At 44.1% G+C, this 21797-nt stretch overlaps 1 protein-coding gene and 1 non-coding gene across 17 annotated transcripts in view; one reads left to right on the top strand and one right to left on the bottom strand.

The window, feature by feature from the left end:
* Window positions 1–1449: 1449 nt before the first annotated feature.
* LOC139373226 (CLIP-associating protein 1-B-like) overlaps window positions 1450–21797 on the top strand; it is a 49147-nt gene continuing 28799 nt past the window's right edge. For 8 of the 16 annotated variants that reach the window (XM_071113484.1, XM_071113486.1, XM_071113487.1 and 5 more), the window contains exons 1-18: window positions 1450–1635; window positions 2304–2868; window positions 5213–5291; window positions 5498–5601; window positions 5713–5804; window positions 5913–5988; window positions 7164–7261; window positions 7437–7507; window positions 15245–15379; window positions 16143–16228; window positions 16364–16456; window positions 16704–16849; window positions 17055–17190; window positions 19735–19805; window positions 19902–19961; window positions 20598–20675; window positions 20877–21044; window positions 21551–21597. In XM_071113484.1, the coding sequence (XP_070969585.1) occupies window positions 2674–2868; window positions 5213–5291; window positions 5498–5601; window positions 5713–5804; window positions 5913–5988; window positions 7164–7261; window positions 7437–7507; window positions 15245–15379; window positions 16143–16228; window positions 16364–16456; window positions 16704–16849; window positions 17055–17190; window positions 19735–19805; window positions 19902–19961; window positions 20598–20675; window positions 20877–21044; window positions 21551–21597 (1735 nt within the window). In that variant the 5' untranslated portion in view covers window positions 1450–1635; window positions 2304–2673. Of the gene's footprint in view, window positions 1636–2303; window positions 2869–4402; window positions 4544–5212; window positions 5292–5497; window positions 5602–5712; window positions 5805–5912; window positions 5989–7163; window positions 7262–7436; window positions 7508–9169; window positions 9237–14106; window positions 14352–15244; window positions 15380–16142; window positions 16229–16363; window positions 16457–16703; window positions 16850–17054; window positions 17191–19734; window positions 19806–19901; window positions 19962–20597; window positions 20676–20876; window positions 21045–21550; window positions 21598–21797 lie in introns of those variants that run through there. The other 8 variants (XM_071113494.1, XM_071113496.1, XM_071113493.1 and 5 more) reach the window with 7 other exon arrangements.
* LOC139373983 (U4atac minor spliceosomal RNA) lies at window positions 4741–4870 on the bottom strand. The gene has a single exon (XR_011627642.1). It is a non-coding gene; the product is annotated as a U4atac minor spliceosomal RNA (small nuclear RNA).

A 21797-nucleotide genomic window follows, 5' to 3' on the forward strand; every position in this document is an offset into this window, starting at 1 on the left:
AGAAAGATGCCCAGGGCCCCTGCTCATCTGTGTGAACGTGCCTTGGGCATGCTGCAAGGAGGCATGAGGACTGCAGATGTGGCCAGGGCAATAAATTGCAATGTCCGTACTGTGAGAAACCTAAGACAGTGAGACAGGATAGACAGCTGATCATCCTCGCAGTGGCAGACCACGTGTAACAACACCTGCACAGGATCGGTACATCCAAACATCACACCTGACAGGCACAGGATGGTAACAACTGCCCAGTTACACCAGGAACGCACAATCCCTCCATCAGTGCTCAGACTGTCCGCAATAGGCTGAGAGAGGCTGGACTGAGGGCTTGTAGGCCTGTTGTAAGGCAGGTCCTCACCAGACATCACCGGCGACGTCACCTATGGGCACAAACCCATCGTCGCTGGACCAGACAGGACTCCACGCTGTGCATTACAGGAAAGACATCCTCTTCCCTCATGTGGTACCCTTCCTGCAGGCTCATCCTGACATGACCCTCCAGCATGACAATGCCACCAGCCATACTGCTCGTTCTGTGTGTGATTTCCTGCAAGACAGGAATGTCAGTGTTCTGCCATGGCCAGCGAAGAGCTGTTGGATCGGAGTGCGAGGGCTAGGGCCATTCCCCCCAGAAATGTCCGGGAACTTGCAGGTGGAAGAGTGGGGTAACATCTCAAAGCAAGAACTGGCAAATCTGGTGCAGTCCATGAGGGGGAGATGCACTGCAGTACATGCAGTACCAGCTACAGATTGTAACTTTTGATTTTGACCCCCCCCCCCATGTTAAGTTTGCTGAAAATGAATGCAGTTGATAATAAGAGGACGTTTCTTTTTTTGCTGAGTTTATTATTTAGGTTCTACTGACAAACAGGTTATGGTCACATTATTTTTTAAAAGAGGACCAAGTTCGAAGATCAGGTCATCCCATAACAGCCTGCTTTGACACCTGCGCTGTTTTAAAATTCAAATAGGGTTATTTACACATAGTGTTTTATTATAAATAAAACTGAAACTATTTGAGATACAACACACTGTACAAACTCTTAATTGTCAGTGTTACTGTTTTGCAATGAAATATTTAAAAGTGAGAGATAGCTTTCAGTAATAGACAGCAGAGGGCACTACACTGGGCCTGGGGCGGCAGGGTAGCCTAGTGGTTAGAGCGTTGGACCAGTAACCGAAAGGTTGCAAGTTCGAATCCCCGAGCTGACAAAGTACAAATATGTCATTCTACCCCTGGACAGACAGATGAGGGGTTTTAGGTTCCTAGGCCGTCATTTTAAATAAGAATTTGTTCTTAACTGACTTGCCTAGTTAAATAAAAGTAAAATAAACTGTTGTTGTGCAAACAAGCTACAAATGTATGACATTCATTGGAAATTATTACTGTAACCAAATAGCTAATGTAGCTAGCATAATAAAGTTTTTAATAAACTGTTGCTAGCTAGATGATATCATCACACATTGGATCGAGCTAGCTAGCAAGCTACATAACGTTTGCTAGTACTGTACTTGGCTCCACGCATACAGTACGTGCGGGTTCATCGTCTACTATAATACTCCTGTTGGAAGTCCAGTGGCTCTTGATTTTTTCAGAACAAATCTGAATTGAGACGAGCGGCTGGATGCAGATGATTGGTAATTGGCTAACTAGATAGTTAATAATCCCTTGATACATCAGTGACAGGAATTGCTTAATGAGTTGACCGCTGATATTTGTTAGCATCATTTCAGTGTTTGCTGGTAGCTGCTAGAGACAGTTAGCCAACGGAAGCTAGCTAGCTGGCTAGAGGAGCCAGAGATTCAGCGTTGATTTATAGCTTTAGCTGCATTTAATCAAATGTTAGCTAGCTAACTATTTAACACTACTGTTTTAACTACCTAGATAGTTATGTGTCTGTATAGCAAGTCATTCGTAATGTTTCAAGTTAGCTAGTTATCAATTTTGTTTAGCACAAATGCGACCTAGTTAGCTCTCATTTACTAAGCTAGCCAGCTAGCATGGCTAAACCAATAACACTAGCTAGCAACTTTCACAACATGTGAAGTAGCTAGCTAACTAGCTCGGTAACTGACGTTAGCGAAGTAAATTCTGTATCGATGCTTCAATAAAAATGGGGCTTTATTGCTGTGTAACGTTCGTGTGTAATTCTCAGTTCAGTAGTCCACCTAAATACTATTGTTATTAACTAGCTACTCATTGTTACACTGACTGTAATTACACTGTGTTGCTTAGTTTGTGTTACAATGAGGTCTATTGTTTGCAGTACTTGTTATAATAGTTCTGTATCCCCTTTCTATTTTAGGTCTACAGGAAAGTGAAGAATTACTGAAGAATGAAGTACAATCATTTCAGCAATCCTCTTCTTCATCCTCAGTCCTCTTGTCCACAACTGATCATATTTGTAGTTTGATCTGGAACACGAGTGACTTAAAACCCCTGGACAGTTCCTGACTGGACTCTGTTATCTCTGCATTCTTGACTTCCCCGTGATTTCATCTCCACAGCATATTTTGGGGAAAAACATTACACACTTTCTGGGATATAGGAAAGTGTGTAATATATCTGGGATATAGGCCTACACTACACTTGAGATCTTCTCTGTGAGCAGTCTAGGCCTATACATTTTCCCTTGTCTCGTGATATTGTGGGCGTTATACCATTGGTGAGACACTATGGAGTGGAATATGGAGTACTGTATGGAACAGGTTATGCAGAAGGACCTGGGTAGGAGACTACAGGTGGGCCAGGACATCATAGACTCCATCCTGGACAAGGACAAGTTCCAGGTCCTGGAGCAGGACCAGACCATGCTGGACAGAATGGTGGATGGTGTCGCTACCAACTGGGTCAACTCCAGCAATTTCAAGGTATGGGATACCATGGGATGGCACTGTCACAGGCAGCCAAAAACTTGCCGCTATAACAATAAGGTGAAAGTGGCTGGTGTAACACAAGTGTAGGAAAGAATCTGTCACTCACTGGGACATAATTCAGCAATGGTGTGTGAGACTGTCACCTGGGGGGAGAATATAACCTACAGGCCCAGTGGCTTCAAACGTCACATAAAGGCTTGCTGTGCATTATATTAGGTGAATTGCTTTATAGGCCTACTTCATGTCGGTGATGAGCTGACCAGTGGGTTAGCTCCTGATGACCGTTAATGGCCGCTCGGTACAATGGGGCTTTTAATAGCTGGTTGTCATAAAGAACAGTGCAGAATGAGGTGGATGGACTCTAAACCACTTGGTGTCTGTGATCCCTGTGTATCCTAGTACTCTGCTAATTTGAAGGTCTTCTTGACCCCCAGATCCCACCAAAGTAGATCTCACCTTGTCAGTCCTAGATAAGATGTGATTGGGATTCATCAGATGTAGCCTAAGCCTAGCTAACCTACATGTCCAGCAAACCAAAACATTACATCACCCACCCATTCTTTCACTGTTAGGTCTTCAGCCTTAGCACAGGCACAAACACAAGATGAAGGCTGAGCGGTAAGGAATTCACTCTTCACCAAGGGGACGGTTATCTGTTTGGTGGCCTGAATCCTTTGTGTTTGATCTGTATCCACTCGAGACAGTATTCCCCTAGGGACATTTGTCCTGCAAACTCTAGCTAACTACAACATCACTGCACTGCGGAAAGGCTATAGTATAATATGGGACCCTGATGTTATCAGCAGAGCAGACAATTCGGCCCAGCTATTCAAACTCCGCAAATGTTCAGCCAGACTGTCAGGGGTCAGAGTCTCTAACTGCTTCTTCCATGTAAACATTGAGGTGGCGGAGCGGGACACTATCAACACTACACCTTGTTTTTCTCATGCTCTGATGTTGAGCAATCTATCGACTGAGCTCGAGCACGGGGTTCGCTTGCTTTGATTTGTCTGTGCTTTCAGGCTGGAGCTGACCTCTGAACTCTGTGTGTGATGAAGGGAGAAGCCATGTCAACAACTCTGCTGCCACACACACACGCGCACTCACACGCATAGAAAACAGCTTACCTCTCTCGCAGCGAATCAGAAAGCTGCACCCTGTGCTGCTCTAGAAACGGTGTCCCCTTCAATTAGAGTGATTACTCCGAGAGAACAGTACAGTAATGGGGACATGGACTCCCACGGCGATAGTGGTGAGCTTATTTTACAAACTATCATTAGGCTACCCCAGATGAGACCCAGTTTGTCTGGTGTCTATCTACCAGAGCTGGCCCCCACAAGTAGAGGGGAGGAGAATGCCACATATGAATGACTAAGAATCAATGAATAGGCTAAACCCCTACGTGAAGAATGATCAGGATTTAGTTGATTTTTTTATTTTTGCTTGCTTCTGTCATTGCCCTACTAGTAAAGACCAGTTCGTTTTTACTATCAGCGCCGGAAGTGCTGTGTTTTTGTTTCAGCATCAGATGGGAGTAGGTTGAAAGCTGTTGATGAAGATGGAAAGGAAGGCAGGCCTAGTCAAACACTGCAGGACTTTCAGAGGGAGGGGGCACTGCAGCAGGCTCACAGCTCTACACAGCTGTTGACGGACAACCTGTTCTGAAATGGTGTGTTTTTGTGTCCTGTCACTTCTGAATAGACTTCAGCACCTTTTTTTTATGTCAATGAAAGCTATTAACACATTTTCTATATTATGAACTTGTTGTTACAACCAGCAATAGTGTTGTATGTGCAATGTGAACTTATCCACTAGGGGACATAAGACAGCAGGAAATGGTTCTCTTTCTACAAATATAAACCCTGAGGTTCCAAAAATTGCACCACAGCCCAAGCAAGAAGCTCAGGTGATGCGAAGGTGTTGATTATGGTGTTAGCAGGGATACTCTCACTACACGTTCATTGAGTGTCCCATACCACCCCAAGACAAGGAAAGTTACCTTCCCTAGTGCCAGCCAAGACCTAATCAAATCTCAAAGTGGTTTCCGACATGGTTCATATTTTATTTTCTACTGTAGTCCTACAGCAGCATCAGTACGTTGTTACAATATATATTATTTGTGTTTGAGGGCTTCCTTTGCTTTTAAACATGTAATAAAGGGAACAAAAGCAAGATTTTTCACATTACCCACAATCCTTTGCAACAACTTGTATTTCCAAAGGATTATTTTTTTAATGTTATGTATTCTTTCTCAAAATATCTAACATTTATGCTTTTGTTGAATAGCCTATGTTATTTAGTTAGTATTTACATTTTTTATTTTGATCTTCATTCTTAGGTGGCTTTGTTGGGAATGGACATACTCTCAGCTTTAGTAACAAGACTACAGGAACGGTTTAGGACACAGATTGGAACTGGTAAGCTATCCCTGGCAATTGTATGCATTCCAACAAATGTTTATGATTCATCGTTTTCTTCAGTCAAAATCAAATCACATTTAATTGGTCACATACACGTGGTTAGCAGATGTTAATGCGAGTGTAGCGAAATGCTTGTGTCCTTGTCACCTTGAGTTGTTGTCACAAAATTCATATATTTGTCCTTGCCTTCTTCCTCCCATTAGTTTTGCCGAGTTTGATAGATCGACTAGGCGACTCAAAGGACCAAGTCAGAGACCAGGACCAAGCTCTTCTACTAAAGATCATGGACCAAGCTGCTAACCCACAGGTAATGTCAGCACGTACTGTAGACTCACCTACGTGATAGTATAGAAAATAAACGTTTAATTATTGAAAAAAACGGACTACAATAAATGTTTTTATTTGTATTCATTTGCAGTATGTATGGGACCGAATGTTAGGAGGATTCAAACACAAGAACAACAGGACCCGGGAGAGTGTCTGCATTTGCCTTATCGCCACGTTAAATGTGTAAGTTCATAATAGCCAGGAATGGTTTAAACGTACTATTTCATCTGTTTTGTCTTACACATTCTTTTTGTGCTTTAAAAAATATATTAAATGCTCTTCTCCTTACAGATATGGAGCTCAAGGCTTGACCCTCAGCAAAATTGTCCCCCACATATGTCATCTTTTAGGAGACCCTACAAGCCAGGTATAGTTACATTATTTTAGACTATTCAATTATACTGAACAGAAATATATAAACTGAACAATTTTAACGATTTTACTGAGTTACAGTGCATATCAGGAAAATCAGTCAATTGAAATAAATTCATTAGGCCCTAATCTATGTATTTCACATGACTAGGCAGGGGTTCAGCCATGGGTGGGCCTGGGAGGCAGTAGGCTCACCCACTTGGGAGCCAGGCCCAGACAATCAGAATGAGTTTATCCCCACAAAAGGGCTTTATTACTGACAGAAATACTCCTCAGTTTCATCAGCTGTCCTGGTGGCAGGTCTCAGACGATCCCGCAGGTGAAGAAGCCAGATATGGAGTTCCTGGGCTGGCGTGGTTACAAGTGGTCTGCGGTTGTGAGGCCAGTTAGACGTACTGTCAAATTCTCTAAAATTATGTTTGAGGTGGCTTTAACATTTTAATTCTCTGGCAATAGCTCTGGTGGACATTCCTGCAGTCAGCACGCCTCCCTAAAAACTTGAGACATCTGTGGCATTGTGTTGTGTGACAAAAGTGCACATTTTAGCGTGTCTTTTTATTAACAGGGATGTAAACAAATTTGTGCACACAATTTGAGAGAAATATGCTTTTTGTGCATTTGGAAAAATTCAGGGATATTTTATTTCCGCTCATGAAACATGGGACCAGCACTTTACATGTTTATATTTTTGTTTTGTATACATTGTGGTGTTAAACTGGATTTGAGCTTTGACAACAGCATTATTGGTGTTTTAGAACTCTCTGGTGGTTGACCAACAGTGTTACAGATTCCATGTGAACTTATCAGACTTCAGTATTTTCCTGATATCTCATGTCTGTTTATTCCTTGCAATTAGCCTGTTTTGTAGACTTTTTCAAAAGGCTTTGCTCTGTCTCCGGTCATCACGTACTTCAACAGCATTTCCCACTTCCTGTCGGGAACAGGAAGCTGTGTCCATCGACCGCTCTTCCTGTACTGATATAATGCCAGCCATCTTTTATCATTGTCCGTTTCATATGCACAACTATATTGACTATTAGTCAACAAGAGAGGATCTCATTTTATGTTCATTCCAGACAAATGATTAAGTCCGCAGAGTCGAGCGGTTAGTGGGCAGACCGATGAGTGAAGCCGTGTGAAATGTCTCCTGTTTTATTTCCTGACACACAGGTGCGAGACGGGGCCATGAACTGTCTTGTTGAAATCTACCGACACGTTGGGGAGAGGGTGCGGATGGACCTGGGGAAAAAGGGACTGCCACAGTCACGGTACCTTCATCCTCTGTTGTGTTTCCAATACCAAGGCTTTCTGTGGGAAGTGCAATCCCCATGACCCAGTTCTCTGCTATCACCAGGGAGCCTGACTGTCTGCTTTTAGGCTTGCGCCTCGTCATAAATGTATGATGATGCCTCTAAAACAATATACTGTCTTTTGTCTTTCCAGGTTGAATGTCATTTTCAGTAAATTTGATGAAGTTCAACGATCGGGGAACATGATCCTGTCCCCTGTCTCAGGTAAGCACAGTACTTCCTTTGCTCCCACGGTTGTACGTTCCCTCTATCCAACAACTCATGGAAACATTCCTCCCTTTCCATTGAGCTTTGTTATATTGAAACGTTCTGGTGTAGTGCAAGCAGCGCACTGGGATTATGACTATGCTTAGGGAGTTGATGGGGATCTCCTATCCAATCTGGGCCCATATCAATAAAGCATCTCAGAGTATGATTGCTGATCTAGGATCAGTTTTTTGGCTTTTAGATCACAATGCATCAAATTATACACAGCTGCTATCTTCATTTGATCACTGCTGTTGCAGAGAATTTTCCTGCCCAGCATGAAATGCAACTTGTAGTGTATTTGAGGTTTAAAAAGGCTTCTAAAGTTGGTCATCAACCCCTACGAACGTGTCTATTAAAGATGATGCACATAATAATTCACATTTCCTGTTGCTGCAGGATTATTTTCCTGCTGTGAGAAACTGGTCAAATTAAGATGAGACGTATGTACAGGTGGGGACCTGATCCTAGATCAGCACTCCTACTCTCAGACACTTTGTGGATACAGAACCTGGGCTCAGATCACTCAGAGCTGGACAGAAAACCAACATCGGAGAAACCAGTTCCTTGTCCAGGCTCTTTCAGAAGAGAACAGTTAGTATGCACTGAGCAGTCTCTCTGCAGAAATGCAGGGCTGCAGGCAGGGAGTCAGATTCTCCTTTCAGCTGCTCTCTATTGGACATGTTCTTGGTATTCTGCGCACAGGGTAGGGCCTTGCCCTGAAGCAGCAGGGCCTTGCCCTGAAGCAGCAGTATTGTGGCAGGACCGGCTGATATCGGAGCTGTGTCCCTTTGTTGCTTCGGCCGTATCATGTTCGTCTCCACAGGCCTGTTAAGTCTGGGACATAAAGGTTCTAATTGCTGTGGTCACAAGGCTTCACTTTCATCACAAGAGTTCACCCTGTAGAGATTAGACTCGAGCTGCTGTAATCTCTGCTTTCATTTAGCAGGCTGAACGACTTCATATCAAACCTGAGCAAATTGGCCAAAGCAAGGTGTCATGCTGGTTCTTTTATGGTAATGCCTCATTGACGTCATCGACCGACATCTCATTGGCGTTTTCTAGTCACCTAGTGGGGCAAAGAAAGGGGAAAACCCTTTGCTGTCGACACAGTTTTTTCTCCCCCTGTGCGGCTTGAAGGTTAACCAGGCATAAAGGCAATGCCTTGGCCTTGCCTCTTTACCAAACCAGATACTTCAAAGGGATGCCTCTCCTGTGCAGCTGACAGCTCATGAATGTCAACTGTCCAGGCAAGTGGAAAGAACCTCTCTCTCTGCCCTGGAATTCTGTGTCTTACTCATTTGGTACCAACCCGATTGAAACGGGGAGGTATTACATCTGAATTTGTCCAATGAGAAACACAAATGTTCATTTTTTATTTATGGCGTGCACTAATTAATACTGGATTTGAATCTGGGCTGGCGAAGGGAAAGGTAGAGAGCCTAGGAAGAGGCAGCAACACAAGGGACTCTGCCGCAGGCTCTTATTTTGGAGAAGAGAGTGGTGTCATTTTGTCGTCCGTACGGTCACAAGACCTAGCTAGAGGGGAGGGGAAGGAGTAGCCCGGAGTACAGTAGGTAGACACAATAGAGCAGAGACAGACGGCAGTGTTTGTCCTTATTGCTCACTGTTACTTAGCTCTGTTTAGTGTGTGGAATCAACAGCCCTGCTATGACCACAGGAGAAGGTATGGATCTCTTTTCACTCTACAAAGTATAGCTACTGCGTGGGTAGATTTGCTGTAGTCGTGTTTGCCTTGGGATTATTAGCCTATGTTATGACTATGCGTATGGTGTTTACCGGTGGCCTCCGTAGGTAAATGAAAGGAAGCGATGTTGGTGAGAACCGCAGGAGATTTCATACAGGATGTTTCTCTTTCTTTCATTTCTTTATAAAGGAAATAGTTTGGGCTATTTATGTTACTGTGTTTGACATTGTTGAAACATTATACGAAGATGATGTTAGATACAAGGCAAATTAGGCCTGGTTCATTTAGCTCATATTCCTCCCCTTTGGAGAACTTGGACACGTGTCTTGGTCAGAAGAAAGAGAGGAGGACTGAATGTTACTTCTGTCTACTTCCTCATCACTTCCTTGTTGTCAATTCAAATACATAACAACATTACAATACATAGCATTAATAGACATGAAGTACATACATTTAAAATAAGAATACACACACTTTCATATTGTTATGCCTTAGCAATCCATGCAATAATAATGGCTACGCTGCATTCATTCATTTTGTTACAGTTTCTTACTGTTACAATTGCAGGTCCTGATCCTAATCTCTCAGGACCAGTTGTTCTGCAAACACTGGCGAGAATCTCACAACATTAGGAACCCGTTTTGAAGTCAATACTATTCATAATGATAACGTGATTCATAGATTCTACTGAATGCAATTGCACCGAAAACGGCAATGGAGATGCTACAATTCCTCCAGCCAAGGCTTCGACCACAGTTTGTCACCCCAGCAACTGTGCCGTTCAGCTCTTAAATGAGCTACAGATGGCGTTTCCTCCCCGTTCAAGGCTTAAATTTAATCCTTCACCTTCAGCAACCGTGTTGGAGTTTTCTCCAGCCAGCCTTTCAATCGAATCCTTCAAATTAGCGACATGTGTGGACTTTTTAAGAGCTCCGTCCCTTCACTCTGTTCAATAAATTGAACAGAGTTGTCATTACTGTCAGAAGGGCTTCATCTACCTCATTCGCCTTGTCTAGTGCATAGAAATGAACCAAACCAAACATTTGACGTGTTAGCCTACCGTGTTAGTCTACTGTGTTAGTCTACCGTGTTAGTCTACCGTGTTAGTCTACCACGCGTAAAGGCTTAGCTAAGGTTTAGTGCGTGGCCTTTTGGACTTATTCGTCAAATGAACAAAGTCCCCTGATTTTTGGAGTTTCCTCCGGTTCTTTTTACGGAGTTTCCTCCTGTTCTCGGAAACTTGTTTTGCATGTCCATTTTCATTTCCGCACCACACTCACACCCAGTAGCATCCACCAGCCACACACAAAATAATAATACACTTTCATGAAACTTTGCTCTGCATACTAACAGCAGTAAGCTGACCAGACTATCATATCATTTGGAGCAGTACATTCCTACTCTACCGAGGCCTTGCTTACAAATGCTTTCTCTGAGCATGCACTCTTGTCTTGATACCAAGGGCACATCCTAGCTTTAACTGGAAATCCAAACACCAAATGTGCTTGCGAGGGAGATGCTACAGCTACTTAGGTCCGAGGCACTGTGGACTGCTGTTTTATTTGTTTTAAAAAAGCGACTTTTTCTGCTTGCTTCAGTGATCTGAGATGGCAGGGAGTTCCACGCTACAGTATCATGGCTCCTCCTATATATTAGGGTTTATTGCCTTGAATTCGTTTTGGGCTTCAAGGACTAAGAAGATACTTTTAGTCGCTTGCCTTGTGGAGTATGAATGTCTGTGTTAGTTGATTGAATAGACAGTTAGGAGTTTCAAAAACGTTAAGTGATGCAGACAATTTTTTTCTCTACTTTGAGCCAGGAAAGGTCAACATGCTGTTGACATTAGCACTCTTGGAACATTGCGAGACAAGACGTGCTGCCTGACCATATTACCGGGCAGGAGTCAAGATGCCATTAAAATCGAGCCTGTAGGACTTGTTTGATCAGTTGTGGTAACCTAGTCCTGACAGTTTACAGTCTAAGGTGACACGGAGAAGTTTAGTTTTCTCAACTTGTCCTATAGCCACATCTTTCATAACCAGATCCAGCTTAGGTCTACAGAAAGATCTCCGACAGGATGATCTCCAGGCCACCTATGAGTAGCAATTCTGAAAGTACATGCAATTTTCATGTGTTTCACTGCAACCTGTCATTTAACAAATCTCGCAAGTGTCAGTAGCTGGGAGCTTGCGCTGTCTATCTAATCAACGCAACATTGACATTTATCCCACCCCTGGTTAGCCACAATCGACCAATTAAGGTCCAGCAATTTTGCCCATCTGTCTGTGTGGTGCATTTGTCTATCACTCCGTGTGTAGCCAGTTGGTGTGATGACCGTCTTGTGGGTTGACAGAAATGCTTTCCCCAACACTATCTCAATTAAATGTTATATGCAAAGTAGGCTTACCTGGCAGAAGTATATCACGAGGAAGTATATCATTTGTATCTGTTATTTGTTATTTTCTATTATTTATGAAATGAAAAGCAGCAGTGCAGAACCATCACTAGACCGGCACATGTCACTCGCTAGATGTGCAATTAAAGGGAAAATATTTGTTTTGTTTTCTTCCATACCTAAAAAAAAATTGCCTTCTGGTGTGATTTAACCAATGACATTGACTCAGAACATCCAATTCCATTGTTTCTCTATGAACACTTGTCATTTTTGAGAGTGAAAAAAAAAAATGATAATCTAAAACCAGGAAGAACACAAATAAAAAAATCCCATTTTATAGAGCCCCCCTTAAGAGTTGTTTATTAACCATTATTTTACCAGGTATATTGTCAGAAAACAGTCCGCTACTTTCTCTTGTAGAGTAAGGAACAGGGATGAGTTGCAGGGGAGAGGAAAAGAGAAGAATGTTTCTATTTGAAAGCCAGAAACATTTTTGTAGCTCGTGACGTTTCATATTTTTCAAGTGGCTCCCCTGATCTAGAGCTTAAGGAATGATTTGAACTGAAATACTATGCTCTTAGATATATTCAGAACTAGTGGTAAATCATTAGTAAAAATAGAAAACAGTAACAGGCCAAGACAGCTCCCTTGCGGAATTCCACAGTTTACATGTATTAGATTAGAGAGGCTTCCATTCAAAAAACCCTCTGTGTTCTATTAGATTGCCATATCCTTGATCAAAAGCTGAGGGTGTAACACATACTTTTTAACTGCTAACAGATTATGCTCAACAATGAAATTGGTCTGCTTTTAAAACCAGGAAAGGGTGGTTTACCATTCTTGGGAAGAAGAATGACTTTAGCTTCCCTCCGGTTCTGAGGGAAACATTTTTTCTTTAATTTACATTGCTTTTCTTTCATGATAATGGAGATCTAACCAGAGTGAAGAGAGTGCCCGTATGCATGGGATTGGTTGTGTGCACATGTAGGCCTCTTCAACATTCATTCATTCAGGCCACACCGGATGAATTGTTTTGATGCTGTCTTCGTTTCACTCCTATTTGTCTCGTTGATTGTGAGAAATGACTCCTGAAATGTATGGATTTTCTTGCAGGAATTGCGTTCATGCTTGAAACGAATGGGGCTGCTGAATTGTGCTGCTCTTGTGTTGTCCGGTGCTCGACTAGCTCGTTCCCCGGTGAGAGAATGGCTGGTTTGTGTTCAAGGTATCAGATGGTGAAGAGGAAGAGCTAGCTGTGTGTTGATAGTAGGTGTCCTCAGGTACCGTGGAGGTTAATGGAGGCTTTTCCTCAGAAGTACTGTAGGTTGAATTCCACAGTATCACTTTCAGGTTGAAGCTGTTGTTGCTCTCTTCTCAGACAACAACTGGTGCGTTTATCAGGGGGCACTGCCATCTAGGGGATGAATTAGGGAACGTCTGGTTTGTGTGACATTACTGCGTTATACAGCAGGTCTCATGTGCTTATGATTCATTGCTGATTTTGTTGTATTCTTTTAGGATGCACTCATGCATATTGACCTGGAACCATAGACAACTATTTTAGACACATAACCTATGTTCTTCGTAGCTTTAACGAGACAGGGTGTTTTGCATTCAGACAAGTTGTACTGCCCTTGCTCACACAGAGTCCAGGGTTTTTCTGCATAGAAAAGTATTAGGCGGGGCTCCTAAGTGTTTTTTCGGATGGAAAAACGTTTTCAATGTAAACTTAATGGAATAAAAATGAACAATCACCAAAATTAAAGCTAGACAGTCAAGGAAAATCAAAAATTTCCCAAAAGATGCAAACAGGAGTATTTTTGTCATGGCATGGGGCCCCCATTGATTTTGTTATAACGTTTGAGTCACTCAGATAGCAAATAAATGTCTGGAAATTTGCTTTAAAACAGCATCTGAAGTTGTTTGGACTGTGACCGAACCATTGGCCACTCCCATGGCCACACTTACCAACTAAGGCCCGTTTTTTTAATCCAGAAAAAAACGCAGTCTTTATTTACAATGCAAACAATGCAAATCCTGAACCTAAACTATACTCTAGCATTTGCATTCAGCCCATCCTTCAGCCGTGAATTTCCCTGCATTTTGCTCCGCTGTCTGTGCTGACAAAATCTGTTAAGGAAAATGATCTTGAAGGACAGAGAATAACAGCCTGTAGATGGAGTGTGATATTCCCTCATGTCTCGCACTCTCCGGTGATGGCGCTAGGCTCACTGACCTGTTAAGATTGAATTCATGGCTCATCAGTTTCTGTCTGGCTCCTCCCACTCCCAGGCTGGGTGTCATATCATGGTGATAGAGAGGGTGTGTCCTTGCCTCTCTCTCCCCCCCCCCCCCTCCCCCCTGTGGGAGGTGGAGCTGCCCATCTGCTTTCTCTGTCGTCACTGCTCTACGGGCCGGCTCACTGTGCTCAGTAGGGGGGTGGCACCTAGAATCACAGCACAGCAAGCGCTTGTGTGTTAGTGGGAGAGAGTGTGAACTGTGCAGCAGGAGGGCAGCAAAGCCTGAGCCACGGGTGCTCACGCACCAGAGAGGGGAGAGTGTAGCTGTCATTTGCTAGCTGCCTGCAGCGAGGGAGCTAGCTGGGAGACCTGTGGAGACTGGAGACTATGAGGAGGGGGTCTGGACTGGACTGTCTGGCGACATGCTGAGGAAACTCGTCTGCAGGAGGATCTGTGCCTGTAAGCTCTGCTTCTCTTTCTTCTTGACACGTGGTGGGGGGTGGAGGTGGAGGAGAGACCCGTTGTATTAATATTAATGAGCGCCATGGAGGAATGTGGGTCAGGTCAACAGTGTTGAGGGAGTCACCTGTCACTAAGATGAAGATTGAGAGATTGGGGACAGACAGTTGAACAGTGACAGACAGGAGAGGACAGCTGGGTACAGAGTACACTATGAAGTCTGATGGCTCAGACATTCTGAAGGCTATCAGTAACAATGTCTGGATTTTATGAGCTACCCTCATCACAACTGGTATTGATGACAGCGGTATGCTCAGAGCTGGGTTTTATACCAGGCTGGTTAATTAGACGTTCACCTCGTTGTGATATGGACAGTGTACCTCATTTTAATATTGCAATGGGGAGAGGAACAATGTGAGGTAGACGACACATAACTGACGGGATGCGTTGGTGTGCTGCCCCTGCGTTGTGTGGACCTCTGAATAATGCATGGGGTTGTGTTTCATCGATCGCTGGCCCGGGAGATGACTCTGCTCCCTCCGGGCCGACTGACCGGGACTGACATGTTCAGTTCACCACTGTTTCGGGGGGGGGGGGGGTATTCACTTCACCTCCACAGCATGAGGGCGCAACCACCGGTTACCGGAATCAGACCTAGACATTTGACTACAGAATGTACTCCAATGACCCCTCCCCCCAATGTGTGTGTTTGTGTAAAGGTCATGCCAAAAGGTCATGCAGGCTGCTGCTGAAATGTGTTATTGTTGTAGGAGGGGGTGGGATTGAGCACACGCCACTGATATAAAACATTCTTTGTTTGTTCAGTACAGTCAGCATTCAAATTGTGCCAGAGTGGAAATAACTTGAATTCTCTGTTTTGCCTTCCCTCCCAGATAAGAACTTTGAAGATGATGATTCGGTGGACGGGGGGCGGTCCTCCTCTTCTAAGGGCCCGTCGTCAGGGAAGAAGACAGTGAGCATGGGGTCGTTCCGTAGGCCCAGCTCTGCTTCCAGCACCAAATCAACAGGTGAGACGCCCCTTCCTGTTCGCACCAGCAGAGAGTGTGTTGGTGATGGAACGGCGAGCCATGTGTATTTTTAACATTGTCAAATTGTGATTTGCTCTTTCTCCTACCACAGTATTCCGTTCATTTGCTTCCTGAAGAATCCTTGTGTGTCTCTGTGTGCGTCTGTCTGTGTGTGTGTGTGTGTGTGTGTGTGCATTTCTTATGCTTTTTGGACATTATGATGACTGGATTATCTAGATAAGCCTTTATTTGGCAATGGGTAATAACAGGGCTCAGCAGTGCGAGCATTTTACTCACATATGCACATTGAATTATAATTTAGGAGCACCAGTGCACCTAGAAAAATGAATATCTCAAGTACTTTTCATTGTGCTCCTAAATTTCTTTGTGTGGGCCTACATTTTTCAACTTATGCGTGCTCCTTGTAAAAAGAAAAGGTCAGCGCAGAGCCCTGAATAATGACCTCTGTCCAGGATTTGTATGGAAGATAATTCACTGTGGAGCTGTCTAGTGTCTATCTGTACCCTTGGGACAGTGCAGATGGTGAGGATTATGTGATGATGTAATGGAACCAGAACACAGAGAGAAACAGAATACAGATTGATAGAAACATGGGATATTGAGAATTGAGCGTGATATGCCCTGCGTGAATCCCATAAGGCTGCAGCCAATCCAAGATTCATATTTGTGTGAATAGTAACTCACTAGAATAGCTTTCTGGTAAAGTTAACAATTCGACCTGGTGCTCCTCTGCTTATATCAGGGAGAGATGGTCCTAGTGTGGCTGCTGCAGGGGCTGTGGATGAGGAGGACTTCATCCGTGCCTTCGAGGAAGTGCCCGCTATGCAAGTACGTGTTCGCTCTCATAACAATATCAAAACTCGTTCCTCGCTATTCTCGCTTGGGCACGTGAAACAGGCCCTATGTGACAAGTCGTAGGAATGTGCTTCCTCTTCAGTGGTTCTTCTTCTCTCCTCCTCTCAGCTTTTCTCTAACAGGGAAATGGAGGACGCCATGACCAAGATCAGGGAGGTGCTGGCTGACGACAAACGTGACTGGGAGCACAGAGTCACTGCGGTAAGAGACGACCAACCAATCGGCCCTCACCTCCAGATGACTTCATCACACTGGCTGCCTTCCAGTATCCACGCTAGCGTACCACTTGACACCATGTATTGGCCATGCATTCTGAGTGCGAATTTTGGATTGTAGCCAGTGACTATTAGGTGGCTGTTTCTATGAAGCAGCCACGTCTATCATTTGATTGGAAGTGTGACGTCGATTGACGGCTTGCTGGTTTTCGCTGCGTCTTCGTCTTCTCTAGTTGAAGAAGATGCGTTCTCTGCTCCTGGCGGGAGCGGTGGAGTTTGACGGTTTCTCCCAGCAGCTGCGTCTCACGGAGGCAGCCTTCAAGATGTCCTCTAAAGACCTGCGCTCTCAGGTGGTCAGAGAGGCTTGTATCACTCTGGGGTAAGGAGCCCTCCGGTCCTATCCTCTTACTCACGGTTTCAATTCAAATCAAACAGAGCTTTATTTAACGTTACCGAAGCCATACTGTTATTACGTCATACAAACTAATAACACACACACTTTATTGTACAGCCCCATCAGTAGAAAATAAGATAGCATTCATTATAACTTGTCTCCGTGTCCATACGGTCCCTCTATCCCGCAGCCACCTGTCCTACATCCTGGGGAACAGGTTTGATCATTGTGCTGAGTCCATCATGCCCACTCTCCTAACCCTGGTCTCTAACTCGGCCAAGGTCATGGCCACATCCGGAATCGCTGTCATACGACTCATCATCAGAGTGAGTGAAGTTATTTACATTTGAAATAAGTAGAGTATAATTAGAATTATATATATATATTTCTTAGGTGGTAGATCAGCTTTAATTGTGCAGATAGATTGTAGCTTCCATCAATGTAATTGTGTGCATCATTTCCAATTTGGATAAGTGTGTGTGTATATATATACAGTGCCTTGCGAAAGTATTCGGCCCCCTGGAACTTTGCGACCTTTTGCCACATTTCAGGCTTCAAACATAAAGATATAAAACTGTATTTTTTTGTGAAGAATCAACAACAAGTGGGACACAATCATGAAGTGGAACGACATTTATTTGATATTTCAAACTTTTTTTAACAAATCAAAAACAGAAAAATTGGGCGTGCAAAATTATTCAGCCCCCTTAAGTTAATACTTTGTAGCGCCACCTTTTGCTGCGATTACAGCTGTAAGTCGCTTGGGGTATGTCTCTCAGTTTTGCACATCGAGAGACTGAAATGTTTTCCCATTCCTCCTTACAAAACAGCTCGAGCTCAGTGAGGTTGGATGGAGAGCATTTGTGAACAGCAGTTTTCAGTTCTTTCCACAGATTCTCGATTGGATTCAGGTCTGGACTTTGACTTGGCCATTCTAACACCTGGATATGTTTATTATTGAACCATTCCATTGTAGATTTTGCTTTATGTTTTGGATCATTGTCTTGTTGGAAGACAAATCTCCGTCCCAGTCTCAGGTCTTTTGCAGACTCCATCAGGTTCTCTTCCAGAATGGTCCTGTATTTGGCTCCATCCATCTTCCCATCAATTTTAACCATCTTCCCTGTCCCTGCTGAAGAAAAGCAGGCCCAAACCATGATGCTGCCACCACCATGTTTGACAGTGGGGATGGTGTGAGCTGTGTTGCTTTTATGCCAAACATAATGTTTTGCATTGTTGCCAAAAAGTTCAATTTTGGTTTCATCTGACCAGAGCACCTTCTTCCACATGTTTGGTGTGTCTCCCAGGTGGCTTGTGGCAAACTTTAAACAACACTTTTTATGGATATCTTTAAGAAATGGCTTTCTTCTTGCCACTCTTCCATAAAGGCCAGATTTGTGCAATATACGACTGATTGTTGTCCTATGGACAGAGTCTCCCACCTCAGCTGTAGATCTCTGCAGTTCATCCAGAGTGATCATGGGCCTCTTGGCTGCATCTCTGATCAGTCTTCTCCTTGTATGAGCTGAAAGTTTAGAGGGACGGCCAGGTCTTGGTAGATTTGCAGTGGTCTGATACTCCTTCCATTTCAATATTATCGCTTGCACAGTGCTCCTTGGGATGTTTAAAGCTTGGGAAATCTTTTTGTATCCAAATCCGGCTTTAAACTTCTTCACAACAGTATCTCGGACCTGCCTGGTGTGTTCCTTGTTCTTCATGATGCTCTCTGCGCTTTTAACGGACCTCTGAGACTATCACAGTGCAGGTGCATTTATACGGAGACTTGATTACACACAGGTGGATTGTATTTATCATCATTAGTCATTTAGGTCAACATTGGATCATTCAGAGATCCTCACTGAACTTCTGGAGAGAGTTTGCTGCACTGAAAGTAAAGGGGCTGAATAATTTTGCACGCCCAATTTTTCAGTTTTTGATTTGTTAAAAAAGTTTGAAATATCCAATAAATGTTGTTCCACTTCATAATTGTGTCCCACTTGTTGTTGATTCTTCACAAAATAATTCAGTTTTATATCTTTATGTTTGAAGCCTGAAATGTGACAAATGGTCGCAAAGTTCAAGGGGGCCGAATACTTTCGCAAGGCACTGTATATATATATATATATATATACATATACATATACATATACATATACACAGACATATACATACAAACAAATCTTCCTCTAACCTCCACCTCTCCCATCTATTTCTGATGTCCTTCCTCTAACCTCCACCTCTCCCATCTATTTCTGATGTCCTTCCTCTAACCTCCACCTCTCCCATCTATTTCTGATGGCCTTCCTCTAACCTCCACCTCTCCCATCTATTTCTGATGGCCTTCCTCTAACCTCCACCTCTCCCATCTATTTCTGATGGCCTTCCTCTGACCTCCACCTCTCCCATCTATTTCTGATGTCCTTCCTCTAACCTCCACCTCTCCCATCTATTTCTGATGTCCATCCAGTTTGATTTCTATTTGCCACATATGTGTGTACATTCTACAGACACAGTTTATTTGACATGTGTTATCTTGTTGTTTATTAGTCCCACCAGTTGAACTGAGTTGAGTTTGAATTGAGCTGGGTGGTTCAGTTGAGTTGAGCGTCAGTCAGACAAAATGGCCGAGTGGCTGGCCTTTCTTTGTTTAGAACGCTAACTCACATTTTTCCTACCCGAGGGCTGCAAACGACATTCCACTGCATTCCGATGTGGGCGTCCATTGTTGGTCGTTGCTTGCGATTGTTCTCCAAAGATGCCTCGTGTGTTCCTCACTCAATCTGTACTAGAGCAGCTAGTAACTGAATGGGTATAAAACTGGACCAGTGACACGAGGATGACTATATTTCCGTCTTCTCTCTGTCTTCCAGCATACACACTACCCTCGTCTCATTCCTATCGTGACCGGCAGCTGCCAGTCCAAATCTGTGGCCGTGAGAAGGTAAACAAACAAATTGCCTCAAAGACTTATCCCTAATCACACTCTAGCATGAGCGCCTGTTTGTTTTCCCTGACTGTCTTCTTGTTCTATTCCCAGGCGCAGTTTTGAGTTCTTGGACCTCCTGCTGCATGAGTGGCAGACCAGCTCTCTAGAGAGGTTCGCTTAAATGGCTGCTACTAGACAGGCCTATGAACTCATACTTAGAATTGTCCCCCCTCCTCAACAACTCAATGTTGTATTGTCGTGTTGTAGGTAGCTACTGTACTGTAAACCTTTTGTTCTAGCCACTGCCCAGTGAGTTTGTGATGAGCCCGTCCAGGTAACATGAAACTACGTTGTTGTCAGTGAGTGGCTCCTCATCTCAGCAGTTTCCATGGCAATGCCAGGGAGGGATATCTATCCCATAAAAGCACACTGTGCTTCGTCATTGTGGTGAAACCAAATCTCTGACTGGGATGTCAGGGGAGCGCTCTTGTCGCCTTCTCATTGATTTACTCTGCGTTCCAAATGGCACCGTATTCCCTATATAGTGCACTGCTTTCGACTAGGCCCCATGGGCACTACTTTTGACCAGAGCCCTATGGGCCCTGGTCGAAAGCAGTGCACTATATAGGGAATAGGGTGCCATAGGGCTCTGGTCAAAAGCAGTGCGCTATATAGGGAATAGCGTTGACATTTGGGACGTAACCGTAGCTTTTTATGCTGTGGTGGTTTTGGTGGAGAGGAGGGTGTTGGGATGCTACAGGCAGAGATAATGAAGCTGGTGTTCCTACTCTTCTTGATCCCTCACAGGAATGTAGCTGTTCTGACAGAGACCATCAAGAAAGGTGTCCATGATGCAGACTCCGAGGCCAGATCAGTGGCCAGGAAGTAAGTCACTCTCACACTATGTCGGACATGCATTAACCATGTTCCTATTTGAAAATATGAGTTCACCAACATCGCATGTCGTCACGGTAACAACTTTTCCTCCGCATTTGATGTTTTATCTGCCAACCTGAAACATTGCCCCGTTGACGACACGCTGTGTCACTGTTTCTGGGCCTCTGTTCTCTCTGTCGTGTTGTGCAGGTGCTACTGGACGTTCCACGGCCACTTCAGCCGGGAGGCGGAGCAGCTGTTCCAGGCTCTAGAGTCGTCCTATCAGAAGGCTCTCCAGTCCCACATGAAGAGTTCTGACAGCATCCTGTCCCTCCCTGCCTCAGACCGCTCCTCCTCCTCCTCACAGGAGAGCCTCAAGTGAGACACTCCACCCGTTCTTTCCTTCTCGTCCCTGTCTCCGTCCTTCTCTCCATGTCTCTCTTACTTGGCACTCTCTGTCTTTCTTTCTCTCCATGTCTCATACTTGGCTAGTGCTCTGTCTCTCTATCTCTCTCTCTCTCTCTCTCTCTCTCTCTCTCTCTCTCTCTCTCTCTCTCTCTCTCTCGTAGTGCTCTCTCTCTCTCTCTCTCTCGTAGTGCTCTGTCTCTCTCTCTGTCTCTCTCTCTCTCTCTCTCTCGTAGTGCTCTGTCTCTCTCTCTCTCTCTCTCTCTCTCTCTCTCATAGTGCTCTGTCTCTCTCTCTCTCTCGTAGTGCTCTGTCTCTCTCTCTCTCTCTCTCTCTCTCTCTCTCTCTCTTTCTCGTAGTGCTCTGTCTCAGTTTCTCTCTCCCTCTCTCTCTGTGATCTGAGAAGTAGTAGTATTGAAGGAGTATTGATCTTAGTCAGTCAGGTTAATCACTGTTTATCTCTCTGTCTGTCTCCACAGCCGCCCTCAGTCTGCCAAGAGCTCCATGGGAAACACTGTGACCAGGAGTAAGGACTGTCATTACATCACTGTCATTACATCACTGTCATTACATCACTGTCATTACATCACTGACGTTACTACCGCTGACGTTACTACCGCTGACGTTACTACTGCTGACGTTACTACCGCTGACGTTACTACCGCTGACGTTACTACCGCTGACATTACTACACGTTACTACCGCTGACGTTACTACCGCTGACAT

This window comes from Oncorhynchus clarkii, chromosome 18 (assembly GCF_045791955.1).
Source record: "Oncorhynchus clarkii lewisi isolate Uvic-CL-2024 chromosome 18, UVic_Ocla_1.0, whole genome shotgun sequence".
In the NCBI taxonomy this organism is placed as follows: domain Eukaryota; kingdom Metazoa; phylum Chordata; class Actinopteri; order Salmoniformes; family Salmonidae; genus Oncorhynchus; species Oncorhynchus clarkii.